The sequence below is a fragment of the Pristiophorus japonicus genome, chromosome 14 (assembly GCF_044704955.1).
Source record: "Pristiophorus japonicus isolate sPriJap1 chromosome 14, sPriJap1.hap1, whole genome shotgun sequence".
Classification (NCBI taxonomy): Eukaryota; Metazoa; Chordata; class Chondrichthyes; family Pristiophoridae; genus Pristiophorus; species Pristiophorus japonicus.
Genome location: NC_091990.1, coordinates 17112575 through 17129431, shown reverse-complemented (window position 1 = coordinate 17129431; position 16857 = coordinate 17112575). Strand labels below are relative to the sequence as shown.

The following is a 16857-nucleotide window of genomic DNA, read 5'->3' as shown; positions in this document are numbered from 1 at the left end:
AAACATAGTACGCTCGTTTGAGACACTACTTCCTCACCCTCAATCTGTATTACAAATTCAACCATACTGTGATCACTCATTCCGAGAGGATCTTTTACTAGGAGATCATTTATTATTCCTGTCTCATTATACAGGACCAGATCTAAGATAGCTTGCTCCCTTGTAGGTTCTGTAACATACTGTTCTAAGAAACAATCCCATATGCATTCTATGAATTCCTCCTCCAGGCTACCCCGTGCGATTTGATTTGACCAATCGATACTTATAGAAATGACAAAATAAGATACAAAGAAAGTTTACCAAGCCCTTTTCATAAAGCTTTTTACCCCTCTAAAAAATGTTTTATTCATTCATGGGATGTGGGCGCCGCTGGCAAGGCCAGCATTTATTGCCCGTCCCCAATTGCCCTTGAGAAGGTGGTGGTGAGCCGCCTTCTTGAACCGCTGCAGTCCATGTGGTGAAGGTGCTCCCACAGTGCTGTTATGGAGGGAGTTGCAGGATTTTGACCCAGCGACAATGTAGGAACGACGATATATTTCCAAATCAGAATGGTGTGTAACTTGGAGGGGAACTTGGAGGCGGTGGTGTTCCCATGCAGCTGCTGCCCTTGTCCTTCTAGGTGGTAGAGGTTGGGGATTTGGAGGTGCTGTCAAAGTTACAACTTGCATTAATAAAGTGTTTTTGATGTAGAAAAACCACCCAAGCAGCTTTACAGAAGCGGAATGATAATGGACCCCAAGCCAGAGAAGGAGTGATTATGTGAGGTGACCCCAACAGCTAGGTCAAAGAGGCAGCGTTTAAAGAGGATGTTAATGGAGATGGGAGGTTGAGGTGTCGGACTATGGGAGAGAATTCCAGAGACAACGCAAGTTCTCCTTTAAAAATTGTTGCATTTTATACAAGAGGCCTTTTCCCACACAACACGCAGGAATACAGATCTTATATTTTTGACAAAATAAAGGTTTTAATGGAAAGTTACTTGTGAGAATATTTGTGAAACATAATAGTTTTGTAGCAGCTGGTGTACCAACTGTTAATGGTCTGCTTCAGCGCACTTAATGTGTCCCTACAGCTTGGGTAAAAATCCTCATAAATAATAATAAAAAATGCCACAAAGTAATGTCGAATTAAAAAATCTTCAGAGAGAAAAGCAGATGTTGCTGTAAGGCAGCCATGTTTAACCTTTGCAATCATTGTCCTTGGAAAGGCTGAATTTCAATTTTCACACTATTAACTAAAGCACCAGATGTTGGAATATTTAAATAAGGCATGAGCACAATATTGGTCTGACTGAACAATATAATTAATATTCCCAAATTGTTTCTGCCTGACTGTTTAAAGAGTAAGTGTACTTTAATTAAGAGCAGATAAGCTGTCAGTCAATCTGTCTGTCCATGTTAAGAGCTTCCTTGGTGGTCTTGTTGGTAAATGCACTGTCCTGTGTGTGACTGTGCAACACAGCCCGGGGGCAGGGGGTCTCCAATTCAACTCCTGCTCTGTGCTCAGTCACCTGATTATCAGTTTGGAATGCTGCAATTCACCGCAACGGCGAGGTTGGATAAAATAACTTGCATTTATATCGCGCCTTTCACGACCTCAGAAAGTCTCAAAGCGCTTTACAGCCAATGGCGTACATTTTTGAAGTGCAGTCACTATTGTACTGTCGGGAAACGCGGCAGCCAATTTGCGCACAGCAAGATTCCGCAAACGGCAGTGTGATAATGCCCCGATTATCTGTTTTTTAGTGATGTGGGTTGAGGGATAAATATTGGTCAGGACACCGGAAATAACTGCCCTGCTCTTCTTCGAAACGGTACCGTGGGATCTTTTACGTCCAACTGAGAAGGCAGGCGGAGCCTCGGTTTAACCAACATCTCATCCGATAGATGGCACCACCGATATTTCTTTCCTCCAGCTGTTTAAAAAATTGGGTTTGGCAGGAAAAAAAGCCAACCTGGAATGTTACTTCAGCTGGCCATTGACTGCTGACCAGTGAACGTTGGGTGGGAATAGGATCAGACACCGCTGTGATGCCCTCCGTGGTAAAATAGTCTGCTATTGTTCACTATCCAGACACGTGGGACAATTGGCCATTTCAGTAAGATCCTAGCATCAGCAACAAGATCCCAAGATAGAGTCTGAGTTCATCCCTGCAGAAAATGCTCGCAGGTTGTTGGAAACCTGGAACTCTCTTCCCCAAAAGCTGTTGAGGCTGGGGGTCAATTGAACATTTCAAAATTGTGATTGGTAGATTTTTGTTAGGTAAGGGTATTATGGGATATGGAACCAAGCAGGGTAAGTAGAGTTAAGATACAGATCAGCCATGATCTAATTAAATGGCGGAACAGGCAGAATGGCCTCCTGTTCCTATGTTTCCATCATGTATTTACCAGTTTCTTCAATGATTCTGCTCCACAACCAACCCAAGTAACCCTACTACACTAACTCGCACCAAGTCCCGTTCACCCATTACCCCTGACGTTGCTGGCCTACTTTGGCTCTCGGCCCGGCAACTCCTCAATTTTAAAATTCTCATCTTTGTTTTCAAATCGCTCCATGGCCTCGCCCCTCCCTGTCTCTGTAACCTCCTCCAGCCCTGCAACCCTCCGAGATCTCTGCACTCCTCCAATTCTGCCCTCTTGTGCATCCCTGATCTTCATCGCTGCACCATTGGCGGCCCGTGCCTTCAGCTGCCTGAGCCCTAAGCTCTGGAATTCCCTCCCTGAACCTCTCCACCTCTCTCTGCTCCTTAAAACCTATCTCTTTGACCAAGCTTTTGGTCAACTGTCCTACTTTTGCCGGCATGGACTGATTGGGCCAAATGGCCTGTTTCAGCATCGTATATCCTACGTAATATCCTCTAATGTGGCTCGGTATCAAATTTAGTTTGGTAACCCTCCTATGAAATGCCTTGGGATGTTTTACGACATTAAAGAGGCTACGCAAATGTAAGTTGTTCTGAATTTATCTTTGTGCTGTTGCTGGTTTGAGCATGTCCACGTGTCGGGGTTTAATTTGTCATTTCCAGAGAGGTGAGAAAGTTGGAGGGGAAAATAAGATGTTTGTTTTTGAAGGCAGTCTGTGCCCAGAACTGTAGGTGTCTGAGCCAACATTAGAGGAACTCACAGGCTCTGCCTTGCTGGAACAATGGAAATCTTTTCCTTGGCCCCGTTTGTATCTGGCTGAGAGCTTGGACCGATATTCTGGTGTTCTGCACAATTATTTTCCGGGAGAATTTTTCATCCAGACATTAAACAAATTGGATTAGGCTCACAACGGGACAAATTATACAGCCTTTGTGGAGAGCTCATTGGCTGAATGGAATTTACAGGAAAGCAGGAACGGGAGGAGGCCATTCAGCTCCTCGAGTCTGCTCTGCCATTTTATCAGATCATGGCTGATCTGCACCTCATTTACCCACCTTAGCTCCATATCCCTTGATACCCTTACCTAGCTAAAATAGATTGTGGTCTGCAAGGCAAGGTCCCTTGAACACTGGATAGAAAGTAAGTGGTTCCATAAACAGTTCCACAGTGATGATTAGGGTAGGTTTAATAAACGATTTATTTGTGTTTAGAGGAACTCCCTTCATGGTGCGGGAAGGCACTACCCAGTCTGGTTCTGAGCCATACAAACCAAAAGGGCCCAGATTCAAGCCCCGGTCTGCATGGGTTAGCTGCTCTCAACCAATGAGCTACAATTGGCCTCAGCACCAGAGTTTCCATGGGTAGACATTGACCCTTGCTCAAAAAATGCACATTTGTAAACTTTGTGATACACCCACGGTCAAACAGCCAAGCACACACTGTGTCTCACACATTAAAATGGCTGCTTGGGTGACGTACCAAAAGACTGAATTCTGGTAGAATTATCCATGGCTCAGTGGGTAGCACACTCGCTTCTGAGTCAGAAGGTCATAGGTTCAAGTCCCACTCTAGGAACTTGAGCACAAAAATCTAAGCTGACACTCCAGTGCTGCACTGCCGGAGGTGCTACCTTTCAGATGAGACGATAAACTGAGGCCCCGTCTGCCCCCAGAGGTGGATGTAAAAAATCCCCTGGCACTATTTCGAAGAACAGCAAGGGTGGTGTTCTGGTCAATTTTTATTCCTCAATCAACATCACTAAAACAGCTGGATTTTCCAGTGCTGTCCGCCTCTGCTTTTTGACCGGGATCGCCTGTGAAAACGAGTGGTCTGACCTATACCGGCTGCAGTGAGGTGTCCACCAGAGGTAAGTGCGATTGGTTTTTCTTTATTTATTTTTTGCGATTGATGTTGTGGTGGCGTGGGCTATGTATTGGGAATGTTTTTGTTGGATTTTTTTTCAAGTTTTTCTCTCTCCCCAGGCCCCTCTCGGAGCGCTCCCAGGCCGGATCTTTAGCTCGGGATTTTCCCATGCTCAGCCGGCCTAGCGCCCTAAGGGAGGTGTGTAACGCTTCCATCCGCGCTCCGCCCCGCACTCTGGGCCCAGCTGCCCAATTTTGCTGACTGAGGCGCAAACTGTTCCCGGGCGCAAACCTTACCGCCCCGCCGCCATTACCGCCCCGAAATGAGCCAAGCCGAAAATCCAGCCCACAATCTGGTTATTATCACATTGCTGTTTGTGGGACCTTGCTGAGCGCAAATTGGCTGCCGCGTTTCCCACATTACAATAGTGACTACAGACTTCATTGGCTGTAAAGCACGGTGGGAGGTTCTGAGGTTGTGAAAGGCGCTATATAAATGCAAGTCTTTCTTTTTTTTTAAATGTTACCAACTCTGGTTGGACCTATTCCTGGAGGTCTCGACACATGACCCCGTACCTCCAACCGGCCCCTCCCAATCAAACAGCTTTTTTCCCATTTCCAATATTTCTATAAACGAATAAACAAAAGTGTTGAAAGAAGGTGAAAAAAAAAATCATCATCATTTTCTGCCTGGGTGTTGCTGGCAGCTGTGTCTGGGAGATTAATCTCCGATTCCTGGAGACTCCAGGCCAATCCTGGAGGGTTGGCAACCCGACCTGCAGGAGACGAGCAGGGCAGGAGAAGGGACCAAAATCATTCTGCGTAAAAGGAGGACCTCTTTCCCCACTCTGTGATGTCACAAACGTGTTCACAGGGGCTGTCAATGTGCTATTGGGTAGGTGAGCTCTCTGTAGGTAACACTCAGTGAAGACAGGGGCAAGTCAGCTGGCAAATCCTGAATCAACTCACTTCTGAAACGTAATTGGGTTTGCGGCTGATCAGGGCACTAATGGCGGCAGGGCGGTAAATGGTTTGCGTCTGCAGCCACAAAATTGACCAGCTGGGCCCTGAGTGTGGGGCAGAGCGCGAAGGGAGGTGCACACCTCTCTTGGGGCGCGAGGCCGGCTGAAAATCCCGAGTTAATGAGCCAGCCTCGGAGCGCCCTATGAGAGGATTCCCTGGAATAAACAAAATCGTCACAAAAAACATTCCCAATACCTTGCTCACCCCACACAAACATAAATGGCAAAGATAAAAACTGTCACACTTACCTGATGCATTCATTCCTTCCCTCATCGCCGCCGGAACAGCTCGGACTCCCCGCTTTCCCAGGCGGTCCCACTAGGGGGCGCTACAGGGTCAGCGCCAGACAAAAATCTGTTGAAACCGGGGGCGTTGCACACCGGCTCGACACTCCCGGGATACTGGTCAGTGCTGTCGGCATCGGCACACCAAATCCCTTTCGTGCCCCTGTTCCGATCCTTTCCAGGGGCGCTCAGCGAGCGAATTTTTACCCCACAGAAGTTCTCACCACGAATAAACATTGTTCGGAGTTTTGTTTAAAGGGATAGGGCAGCCTGGGGCTTTTGTTGCTGGTGTGTGATGAAGCTACTATACACCACCTAGGGTTCCTACTTTTAAAAACCAGAGCCAAAACATTTGCTGCTGAAACTGCCTTGTGATGTTAAGGTTTCCACCCTTGTGGTTTTGGATCAGATAGTCTGTCTTTTTCTGGAGGGTCGGGGAATGTCTGAAATGTAACCCAAAGGACAGGATTTTAAAATGGAAGTCCATTTTTCATACTTACTCCCGATGTCTCATCTTGCATCAGTTGTACAATATCTTTTCTTCAACAGTTTGTTTGCCTCTGTACGGTCAACAATAATGTGGCCCAGAGCATTGCTGTCTGCTATTCTTCACAAGTACCTCCCCACACCCAACACTGCCTCAGATCACAGGATCGATGGGCTGAATGCCTCAGAGATTTGTGAACCTGTGGAATTCTCTACCACAGAAAGTTGTTGAGGTCAGTTCATTGGATATATTCAAAAGGGAGTTAGATGTGGCCCTTACGGCTAAAGGGATCAAGGGGTATGGAGAGAAAGCAGGAATGGGGTACTGAAGTTGCATGATCAGCCAGGATCATATTGAATGGTGGTGCAAACTTGAAGGGCCGAAAGGCCTACTCCTGCACCTACTTTCTATGTTTCTATGAACAGCCACCTTCTGTGCTATATCTTTCTCTGATTCTGTGATCAGCCTTGATCTAATTGAATGGCAGAACAGGCTCGAGGGGCTGAATGGCCTCCTCCTGTTCCTATGTTCCAAAGTCTCTTTACATCTGCACTTTCTCTTGCTATATTTTTTTGCTCCTCTCTAGAGGGTGGTGATTGCCTGACCTTGGAATGTGGTTCGATATACTACATTGAAATGACACCCTGGAACTGGTGTAGGGTGGGGCATTCACTGAACTTCACCATGCTGTTAGGTTTAAAAACTGCAATCGATGTCAAATGCATGGCTCGCTCACTGTGGCCTGTGGTTAGAAATATAAATTGACCAACTAACCTTGTTCCATTGGCATTGGAGACCCACCTTGTCATGGGTCCAACAAGCAGCCCCCAAATATGTTGCCTCTGCTTCTGCCCAGGGCCTGGTTGGGGAAACGATGAAATGTAATCCAGGTGGAGTGGTGCGGGTTAGCGAGTCAAGCGGCAGCCTCCTGAAACCAACACCCCGATGATTTCAGGCCGCTTTATGCTCCTGCTCGCTTTCAATCGCATTCTGGGAGGTCAGAGCCCACGAGCCGGCTCCCGGTGCTTACACTACGGAAGATGGCTCCAGGCTCCCGATGGTAGACAGTGAAAAACGGGCTCGAGCTGGGAGCACCACTCACTCGGAGCACTTCGCAGGATAGCATCGGAACACAGGAACTGCTCAACAAGAAAAGACCAAGGTCCATCTCGTTCATCTTCTACCATCCTGGTAGTCGCATGATAAAATGATAATGGGGTTGTTGACCAATCACAGCAATCTATCTCGATCAAGGTGAGGAAAACCCCCAGTGATGGAGAGTTTTGGGAACCATAGGTCCAAAGTCACTTGTTCCTCCCAAGCATGCTGAACTCACCACACGTCATCTCGCAAATTATTCATATACTGTATCCCAAAATGCTATTTTCTAATTCGCATTTGAATGAATCAATATTCACTGCTTCCACCATCTCCTAAGGGAGCCTGGTCCATAGATTGACCGCTCGCTCGGTGAAATGTTGGACCTGACTGTGCGGCCAGCAGTGAAGCGAAGACGCTCGCTGCTGGCCCCAAAGCATGTTCCGCACAAGGATCTTGCAATTCCCGTGTCGAGAACCTTGGGTTTTCCGACCTTGAGTTCAATTCACCGGAACTTAATGGGGATGCCCTCATGTGAGCTGCTGTGATGTCAACAGTCTATCTAAGAGACTCCCAAAGAAAGTGTTCCTTCACGGCAAACAAGCCAAAGGTGGGCAGAGGAAATGTTACAAAGCCTCCCAGATAAAGGGATAAGGGGTTATGGGGAGCGGGCGGGGAAGTGGAGCTGAGTCCACGATCAGATCAGCCATGATCTTCTTGAATGGCAGAGAAGGCTCGAGGGGCCGTATGGCCTACTCCTGTTCCTATTTCTTATGTTCTTAAAGTGCATCAACCCAACCGACACCTGGGAGTCCATGGCCAAAGACTGCCCTAAGTGGAGGAAGCGCATCCGGGAGGGCGCTGAGTACCTCGAGTCTCATCGGCGACAGTATGCAGAAACTAAGTTCAGGCAGCGGAAGGAGCATGCGGCAAACCAGTCCCATCCACCCTGTCCCTCAACGACTATCTGTCCCACCTGTGACAGGGACTGTGGTTCTCGTATTGGACTGTACCTAAGGACTCATGCTTAGAGTGGAAGCAAGTCTTCCTCGATTCTGAGGGACTGCCTATGATGATGATGATAAGCAGCCAATCAAATGTGGGAAGAGATTCACTCAGTCATCTGACCTGCTGTCACACCAGCAAGTTCACACCGGGGAGACGCTGTTCACCTGCTCCAAGTGTGGAAAAGGATTTACTGAGTCATCCAACCTGCTGACACACCAGCGAGTTCACACTGAGTAGAGACCGTTCACCTGCTCCGTGTGTGGGAAGGGATTCACTCAGTACTGTTTCTTGCTTAAACACCAGCGAGTTCACACTGGGGAGAGGTCTTTCACCTGCTCCGTGTGTGGGAAGGGATTCACTCAGTACTGTTTCTTGCTTAGACACCAGGGCGTGCACACTGGGGAGAGGTCTTTCACCTGCTCCGTGTGTGGGAAGGGATTCACTCAGTACTGTTTCTTGCTTAAACACCAGCGAGTTCACACTGGGGAGAGGTCTTTCACCTGCTCCGTGTGTGGGAAGGGATTCACTCAGTACTGTTTCTTGCTTAGACACCAGGGCGTGCACACTGGGGAGAGGTCTTTCACCTGCTCCGTGTGTGGGAAGGGATTCACACAGTACTGTTTCTTGCTTAAACACCAGCGAGTTCACACTGGGGAGAGACCATTCATCTGCTCAGTGTGTGGGAAGGGATTCACTCAGTCATGCACCCTGCTGACACACCAGCGAGTCCACAAGTGATTGCAGGGTTTGGATTCTGCTGTTATTACTGCTGTTATTCACATCCTTCTGAACTGTTTGTTTCTGCTGATGTTAATAACCCTTCAACTAGGCTGGAGTTTAATATTTTGATATTTCAAATAACAGTGTCGATATTTGATGTCTCCAAGATAAGAGGAGACTAATTGATGTTCTGTTTCTGACTGCTCCATTTTTGATTGGGGCAGAGGAGCAGTGAGAGATCAGGGCCCAGGAGTGTTGTGCTCGGGGCCGAGGAGCGAGGGTTCGGGGCCCAGGAGAGGCGAGGGCCCAGGGGCAGCACGGGCCAGCCCAAACTGCGATATGTGTGTGCACTAGGTCCGTGCAGCAGAGCTGGTCTCCAGTCGTCTTGGTTAACCCTTGCCACTGGATCAAGACCTAGCTCCGTCAAGCCCGTGTGGTGGCTGGTGTGCAACGGCCACCCCACGTTAAAAGAATCCACGCACAGGCATCTTCCACCCTTCAGCATATAGTTCAGGACCTAGAATGTCAGGTCTCTTATTGAAACACCTGTGAACTCATCCCTTTTTGGTGTGGAAGCAGGTCATCCTCGATATGAGGGACCGCCTAATACTAATCAAAGGGCAGAATTCTCACAGACTCGCGAAAAAGGAAGTGGGTAAGGTACCTTAAAATTAAAACTATTTTACAATAGTTAGAGAGAGCAAAAGAAAGATTGGGGCTCTCACATGGGGAAAAGGCGAACCTGAAATAAAGATGCACAAAACTCTTTAAAAAAAAGGTGAAAGTTTCTTAAAACTTTTAATTTTTTATTAAAATGGACAAATTTCACGCTACACCGAATTAAAATTTGTTTTTTAGGCCCTAAACCTTTGTTTATCAGTCAATACACTGTTAAACCGCCAGTTATACCTCATCCCTTCGGGTCGAACTTTCAGCGGGGAATTTAACCGCGAGTGCACTGCGGAAGAGCCAAAGTTTTCATCAGTTTCAATGACTTCCGAGATTTCACTGATTGCCAGCTCTGTGAGCACCGGGGTGGCAGTGAGGTGCCACAGCGCAGCCTGTTTTGCAGCTGTCATTGACAGACTGTAACTTCGGGCTATCTGTTTGCGCGCGCGGCGAATCCCAAAGTTCCGGTCAGTTTCATCGGCGGTGCTTGTACCGACAGCAAATTCAGGGCCTGATATTTTTTCCGCAGATTTGTTTTGAATTCCGCCACCCTCCCTCCCTTTCAAGCGCAGATCATGTCCTCTGGTTCGACTGTTCGAGTTAAGGTGCACAGTCCACCAACGCCCATCGGTGAACTTCAACGGACGGAAGATCACAGAGACGAACACGTGTCATGTCCTGAGATGTAGTCCCCCCCCCCGAGCACCTGGACCACTGGATCTGAGAATCACTCCTCATGGGTGTGCCAGTGGGATACGGGAGCTGGAATGAGTTGTGTGAACACTGGGAACCAGCTCATAAGATGCCGGTCTGTAGGAATCCAAAATGACACAAAAAACACCAAGAGGTCAACTGGGTAAGAAAACAGTCAATTACTTAATAAGAAAATAAACCACCACAACAATTTTCACTTATAGAACACCTTGAAAGTAGTAAAATGTCCCAAGGCACTTAACAAGAGTATCATTGGGCACCAAGCCACATAAAGAGATGTTAGGACAGGTGATTGTAAATGTATTTGCTTCATGGCTTCTTTTGCTTAAGAATTCATAGCAACACGTTGTTCTTAGAACTAGTTGATTTATTAATAAAGGTTTAACAATCACACTACACATTACCAGTTCATCCACTAGGCTCACAACTGCATGCCTCATTGTGGATGGCCCAGACACAACTGACTGGGGTTTTATTGAGTCTTGTGACCATCACGTGACTGCCTAAGCCACTCACAATGCAACAGCTCTATAACTATTTTGAGTTGTACCTGTAAAAAATAAATTATTAAATCAAGTGCCCCTGGCTAAAAAAGGGGGGGGCACTAAAACCGACAAACTTAAACAAATTAAACTTTAGACAAACATCAAATTAAAATTTGGTTGCCGGGAGTGATGATGCACTCCAGTCCCTCTGGCGCCCATCTCTCGCGGAAGGCCGCGAGCGTACCGGTGGACACCGCGTGCTCCATCTCCAGGGACACCCTGGCTCGGATGTAACCGCGGAAGAAAGGCAGGCAGTCGGGCTGAATGACCCCCTCGTCTGCCCATGCCCAGGAGCAGTCCTATGAGGAGGCCTTCCGACCTGCCCGCTCCCCTCTGCACAGGGTGCCCAAAGATTATGAGTGTGGGACTGATGTTTAGCCAGAATTTGAGGAGCAGCCCCTTCAACTATTGGAAGAGGGGCTGCAACCTCGCACACTCAACATAAACGTGGAACACGGACTCCTCGAGACCGCAGAAATTACAGGCGGCCTCGGAGCCAGTGAACCGACTTAAAAACTTATTGCACGGGATTGCTCTGTGCACCACCCTCCAGGCCAAGTCCCCAATAAATAGGGGGAGGACTCCCGCGTAGAGCGCACTCCATTGGGAACCCCCACCTTCTGCAACAGCTCTACAAACCTGTGTGCATACTCACAGGTGTATACATTACAGTGACCAATAGCTTGGTCAAAGAGGTAGGTTTTAAGGAGCGTCTTGAAGGACAAGAGACAGTTAGAGAGGTGGAGAGGTTTAGGGAGGTATTCCCAGAGCTTGGGTTTGGACAGCTGAAGGCACGGCCACCAACAGTGGAGTGATGGCAATCGAGGATGCACATGAGACCCGAATTGGAGGAGCGCAGAGATCTCGACAGGTTGTCGGGCTGGAGGAGGTTACAGCGATAGCGAAATCATGTTTTATATTCAATTCTGTTTTCAAAACCTGCCTGAGGGTACAGAGGCAATCCCGTGCACACACAACACGGGAAATGTTAAACGTGCCTGTGTTATTGGGGGGGTTTGCCTGTGTTATTTGTGGATTGATGAGGCTGCATTGGCTCATGCTTTCTGGAAATTAATACAGAGATTGCTGGAAACACACAGCAGGTCAGATGACATCTGAACAGAGAACAGGCAAGTCAACATTTCACCTGGAACTCCACGTCACAGCATTTTCAGTTGTGTTCGGTTTCAGCCCTACCCTCTGGGGGTGAAATATTCATTGTTATCAATCTCTGGTTGTGCAAACCGGATCTACCAATTGATGTTGACGTGTGAGTAGTGCATTTTCCTCCTCTCCTATTTTGTCCATTTTATTTCCTTCTGCCAAAGTGCAGATCAATGAGAAGAGAAGGGAAGAAAAACAACATTGCTATAGCACCTTTCACAACCTCTGGATGTCCCAAAATGCTTTGAAGTGTAGTCACTGTATTAAAGTAGGAACGTAAGAGGGATACATGGTTTTCTATAATGTCTTAACACATCTCTCAGGGATATCTCAAAGCACTTCACACAAAGAGAATTACAAAAAAACTAAAGAAAGAAAAAAGAAAAAGACAACACGAAATAAAGGAAAGAACAAACTAACTTAATTGCATTTATATAATGACTTTCTGGATCTTAGGACGTCCCAAAGCGCTTTACAGCCAATGAAGTACTTTTAGAAGTGTAGTCACTGTTGTAATGTAGGAAATGCAGCAGCCAATTTGCACACAGCAAGCTCCCACAAACAGCAATGTGATAATGAGTATTATTGATAATGAGTATTACTGATAATGAGTATTATCGGTGCATAGACACTAGGAAGACCTATTTGAAAGATAACGGAAGTGGGAGCAATTCCAGATGTGGCTGTGTTCTCATTAGAAATTTGGGATGTCTGTTTCACTATAATAGAACTTACAGTTTTACGCAATCAAACCAACACACACAAAGAACTAAGTGCACTTTGAGAATGTTACATAAATGTAACCGGAATCTGTGCAGCTGGTGGCAAGAGTATAGAAGATTAATACTCAAAGTGTTAAACGGATTCGATAAGGTAGATTCTGGTGGGGCAATCAAGAACGAGGGAGACAAAACCTTCAAATTAGAGCTAGGATACTCAGGGGTGAAGTCAAGAAGCACTTCTGCACACGATGTGAAATGATACAATGAACTCCGTACTGTGAGCCAGTGACCAGGTGTAATCTGGTCAGTCTTTAATGGCTTCCAGAAGTGAAGATACAAAGATGAAGTTCAGGTTATATACCAGGCCCAGAGGGTACCTATGACCCTAGGACCTCTGATGGTATGGCCCCCCTGGTGGTGGGCAGACCTTATGTACATACATTACACAATGGGTGGTGTAAATCTGGAATTCCCCCACCCTGCCCCCTCTCCCAAAAGGCTGTGGATGCTGGGCACAATTAGAGCTCTCAAGACTGAGCTCAATAGACTTTTGTGATCTCATTGAATGGCAGAGCAGGCTCGAGGAGCTGAATGGCCTGCCCCTGTTCTGCCTGTTCCGATGTTCCTAAGATCAGCAGCACAAGATTGTATCCCAGACAACGAGGGTTGAAAAAGCTGCTGGGGGAACTCTCTCTGATATCTCCTCCAAATAGCCATGCTTGATGTGTGAGCCTAGACAATGAGTGACAGCGGGTAATTTGGCCATGGGGTGAAGTTGTTAATAAGTCAGATTCTATTTATATGAGCCAGGATTCTGAGAATTCTGCTGGTATTGTGGGGATTGTATACTCAAAATGCAGGGCAGATGAGGAGATAAATTCTAATCCACAGCTGACTCTTGGCATTAAACCATATCGGCATTTTCAGCATGAATAGGAAGAGGAGGTCTATGTGGTTTTGCTCAGTTATGCTGAGGTGAATTGTGGAACCCTCACAACTCCGAAAGTCTATTTCAGCACCGGCCAAGGCTGAACCTCAGGACCCTCCTGAGATAAGATACTGGCACAGGCATGGTGGGCCGAATGGCCTCCTACTGTGCTTTTTTTTATACGTTCATGGGATGTAGCCATCGCTGGCAGGGTTGGTGGTGAACCATCTTCTTAAACCGCTGCAGTCCGTGTGGTGAAGGTGCTCCCACAGTGCTGTTAGGGAGGGAGTTTCAGGATTTTGACCCAGCGACGATGAAGAAATGGCGTTATGTTTCCAAGTCAGGATGGTGTGTAACTTGGAGGGGACCTTGCAGGTGATGGTGTTCCCATGTGCCTTCTGCCCCTTGTCCTTCTAGGTGGTAGAAGTCGTAGGTTTGGGAGGTGCTGTCGAAGAAGCCTTGGCGAGTTGCTGCAGCGCTTCTTGTAGATGCTACACACAGTAGCCACGGTGCGCTGGTGGTGGAGGGAGTGAATGTTTATGGTGGTGGATGGGGTGCCGATCAAGCGGGCTGCTTTATCCTGGGTAGCGCCAATGTAAAAGAGAATCATGACCTATTTAACCCAACTTGCACAACAAAAGGAAGTGGAGGTGGGACTGGACTGCAAGCTGCCACAAATGCCATCACAGTGAACACACATAGCCGCAAATACACACACGGCTATTTGTGGTGTGGGATAACAGTTACTTTTAGAATGATCTGGTGCTGACATTTTTCTCAAAATTGATGTCACGATTCAGCTGCTGAACTGTCAGATTCTGTTTTTCTTTCTGTCTGTCATGAAGGTGCTGGAGCACGGCTGCACACTCATTCCTCATTCTTCACCGTGACTGTGCCCAGGATATTTGACTCAGGGAGGCATTGTGGATTTTCCTGACATTCTGCCGTGTACCTCCCAGCAGGGGTGGTCACCAGACAGCAACATTGAGCAACTGCCCTGGCTGATTTCTTCCCTCTCCCTAGCCTGGAGACATTGAAATCTGTCGTTCTGCCCTGGGCTGAGATCACCATAGATCAGTGACTGAGCCTGGGGCGGGGAGAGGGGTGGGATCCTGGTCTGTGTGGCTCAGTGCCACACTACCTGGTGCATTTACCCATTGAGCCATCGCAGGGGAAACTCAACGTCCGTGCTTGGACAAAAACATAGAGCCACTTTCGCAACAGCGTGTGTCACTCATAGTCATGGGGGTTAATAGGAGCAGGCACATTTAGATAACAAAAACTTGTATTTATATAGCGCTTTTTAATGTATTGAAACATCCCCAGGTGCTTCGCAGAAGCGTTATCGAACTAATTTGACAGTGAGTCACATAAGGAAATATTAAGGTGATCAAAAGCTTGGTCAAAGAAGTAGGTTTTAAGAAGTGTCTTATAAGAGGAGAGAGTGGCGGGGAGGTTTAGGGAAGGATAACCAGAACTTAGAGCATTGGCAGCTGAATGCACGGCCGCCAATGGCAGAGCATTTTAAATCGCCGATGCGCAAAAGGTTAGAATTCGTGGAGCAAAGATATCATGGACGGTTGAAGGGCTGGAGAGGGTTACAGAGATAGGGAGGGGCAAGGCCATGGAGGGATTTGAAAACAAGGCTGAGAATTTTAAAATTAGCGCATTGCTGGACCGGGAGCCAATTCAGGTCAGCGAGCACAGGGGTGATGGGTGAACGGGACTTGGTGCGAGTTAGGATTTCGGCAGCAGAGTTTTGGATGAGCATTGGAATAGTCAAGGCTGGAGGTAACAAAGGCATGGATGAGGGTTTCAGCTGCCGATGAGGTGAGGCAAGGCAGAGGCAGGGATCATCATCTTAGGCAGTCCTTCGGTGTCGAGGAAGACTTGCTTCCACTCTAAAAGTGAGTTCTCAGGTGACTGAAGAGTCCAATACGGGAATTACAGTCTCTGTCACAGGTAGGACAGACAGTGGGTTGAAGGAAAGGGTGGGTGGGGAGCCTGGTTTGCCGCATGCTCCTTCCGCTGTCTGCGCTTGTTTTCTGCACGCTCTTGGCGACGAGACTCGAGGTGCTCAGCACCCTCCCGGATGCTCTTCCTCCACTTAGGGCAGTCTTGGGCCAGGGATTCTCAGGTGCCGGTGGGGATGTTGCACTTTATCAAGGAGGCTTTGAGGGTGTCCTTGAAACGTTTCCTCTGCCCACTGGGGCTCGCTTGCCTGTAGGAGTTATGAACAGAGCGCTTACTTTGGGAGTCTCGTGTCGGGGCATGCGGACGATGTGGCCCGCCCAGCGGAGCTGGTTGAGCGAGGTCAGTTCTTCGATGTTGGCCTGAGCGAGAACACCGATAACTTTATGGAAACAGATCCCTTCTATGACGGGCCGGTGGATTCATTCACTGCCAGCCCCACTCCTGCTGCAACACCGTAGCGCACAGACCAGGACATCCCAGGTTTAGCTTCCAGACTCTACTGTGCTGCCACCTGTGAAAGGGGAATGTGTCTGAATGATCAGTGGTATTGCTCATTCGGAGGAACGTAACTTGTCTTGACACGACGTCTGGAATGCAGATAATGCGATAAAGGTTTGGTGCTCTGGCTCATCTTGTGTGATGATATTGGTTGGACTCTAACATTCTCCTCGGGTCAGCGATCTCAGTGATGACGATCCTGGCCAGACACGGTGAAGGCCAGACATAGGTCAGAAAGGACGAGGAAAGAGCAACCATCTATGGAGAAAGATTAATGAAACATAACGCAGTCTGGAGAGAAGATGGTTAAGGGGAAACTTCACTGAAGTACATAAAATATTGAATCATACTGATCATGACTTCAAAGTACACTCGGGCAGGACCACAAGGTGGAAATGGAAATCTGTGAAAGTAGATTTCAAACAGATATGGGGTGCAGGATCAGAGAGACTTGCGGGTGTATGTTCACAAGTCTTTGAAGGTGAAAGGACAAGTTAAAAAACATACAGGACCCTGGGGTTTATAAATAATGGCAGAGAGTACAAAAGGAAGTTATGCTAAACTTTTATAACACTGGTTAAGACTGAGTTGCAGTATTGTGTCCAGTTCTGGGCGCCACATTTTAGGAAGGATGTGAATGCCTCAGAGAGGGTGTGGAAAATATTTACTGGAATGGTACCAGGGATGAGGGACTTCAGTTACGTGGTGAGACTGGTGAAACTGGTGGTGTTCTCCTTTGAGCAGTGAAGGTTAAGGGGAGATTTGATAGAGCTGTTCAAAATGGTCTTGGTAGAG

The 16857-nt window shown here is 47.5% G+C and overlaps 1 protein-coding gene across 1 annotated transcript; it reads left to right on the top strand.

Moving 5' to 3' along the window:
• The first annotated feature begins 6200 nt into the window (after window positions 1-6200).
• On the top strand, window positions 6201-16022 carry LOC139280305 (gastrula zinc finger protein XlCGF8.2DB-like). Its single transcript, XM_070899975.1, has 3 exons — window positions 6201-6254; window positions 8366-8826; window positions 15818-16022. The coding sequence occupies exons 1-3, from the start codon at window positions 6201-6203 to the stop codon at window positions 16020-16022; spliced, it is 720 nt and encodes a 239-aa protein (XP_070756076.1).
• Window positions 16023-16857: the final 835 nt, after the last annotated feature.

Coding starts and splice junctions, on each gene's coding strand:
- LOC139280305 (XM_070899975.1), top strand. CDS start 6,201: ATGCCTCAGAGATTTGTGAACCTGTGGAATTCTCTACCACAGAAAGTT. Junction 6,255..8,365: donor TACCACAGAAAGTTGTTGAG/GTCAGTTCATTG, acceptor CACACTGAGTAG/AGACCGTTCACCTGCTCCGT. Junction 8,827..15,817: donor TGTGGGAAGGGATTCACTCA/GTCATGCACCCT, acceptor GCTTGCCTGTAG/GAGTTATGAACAGAGCGCTT.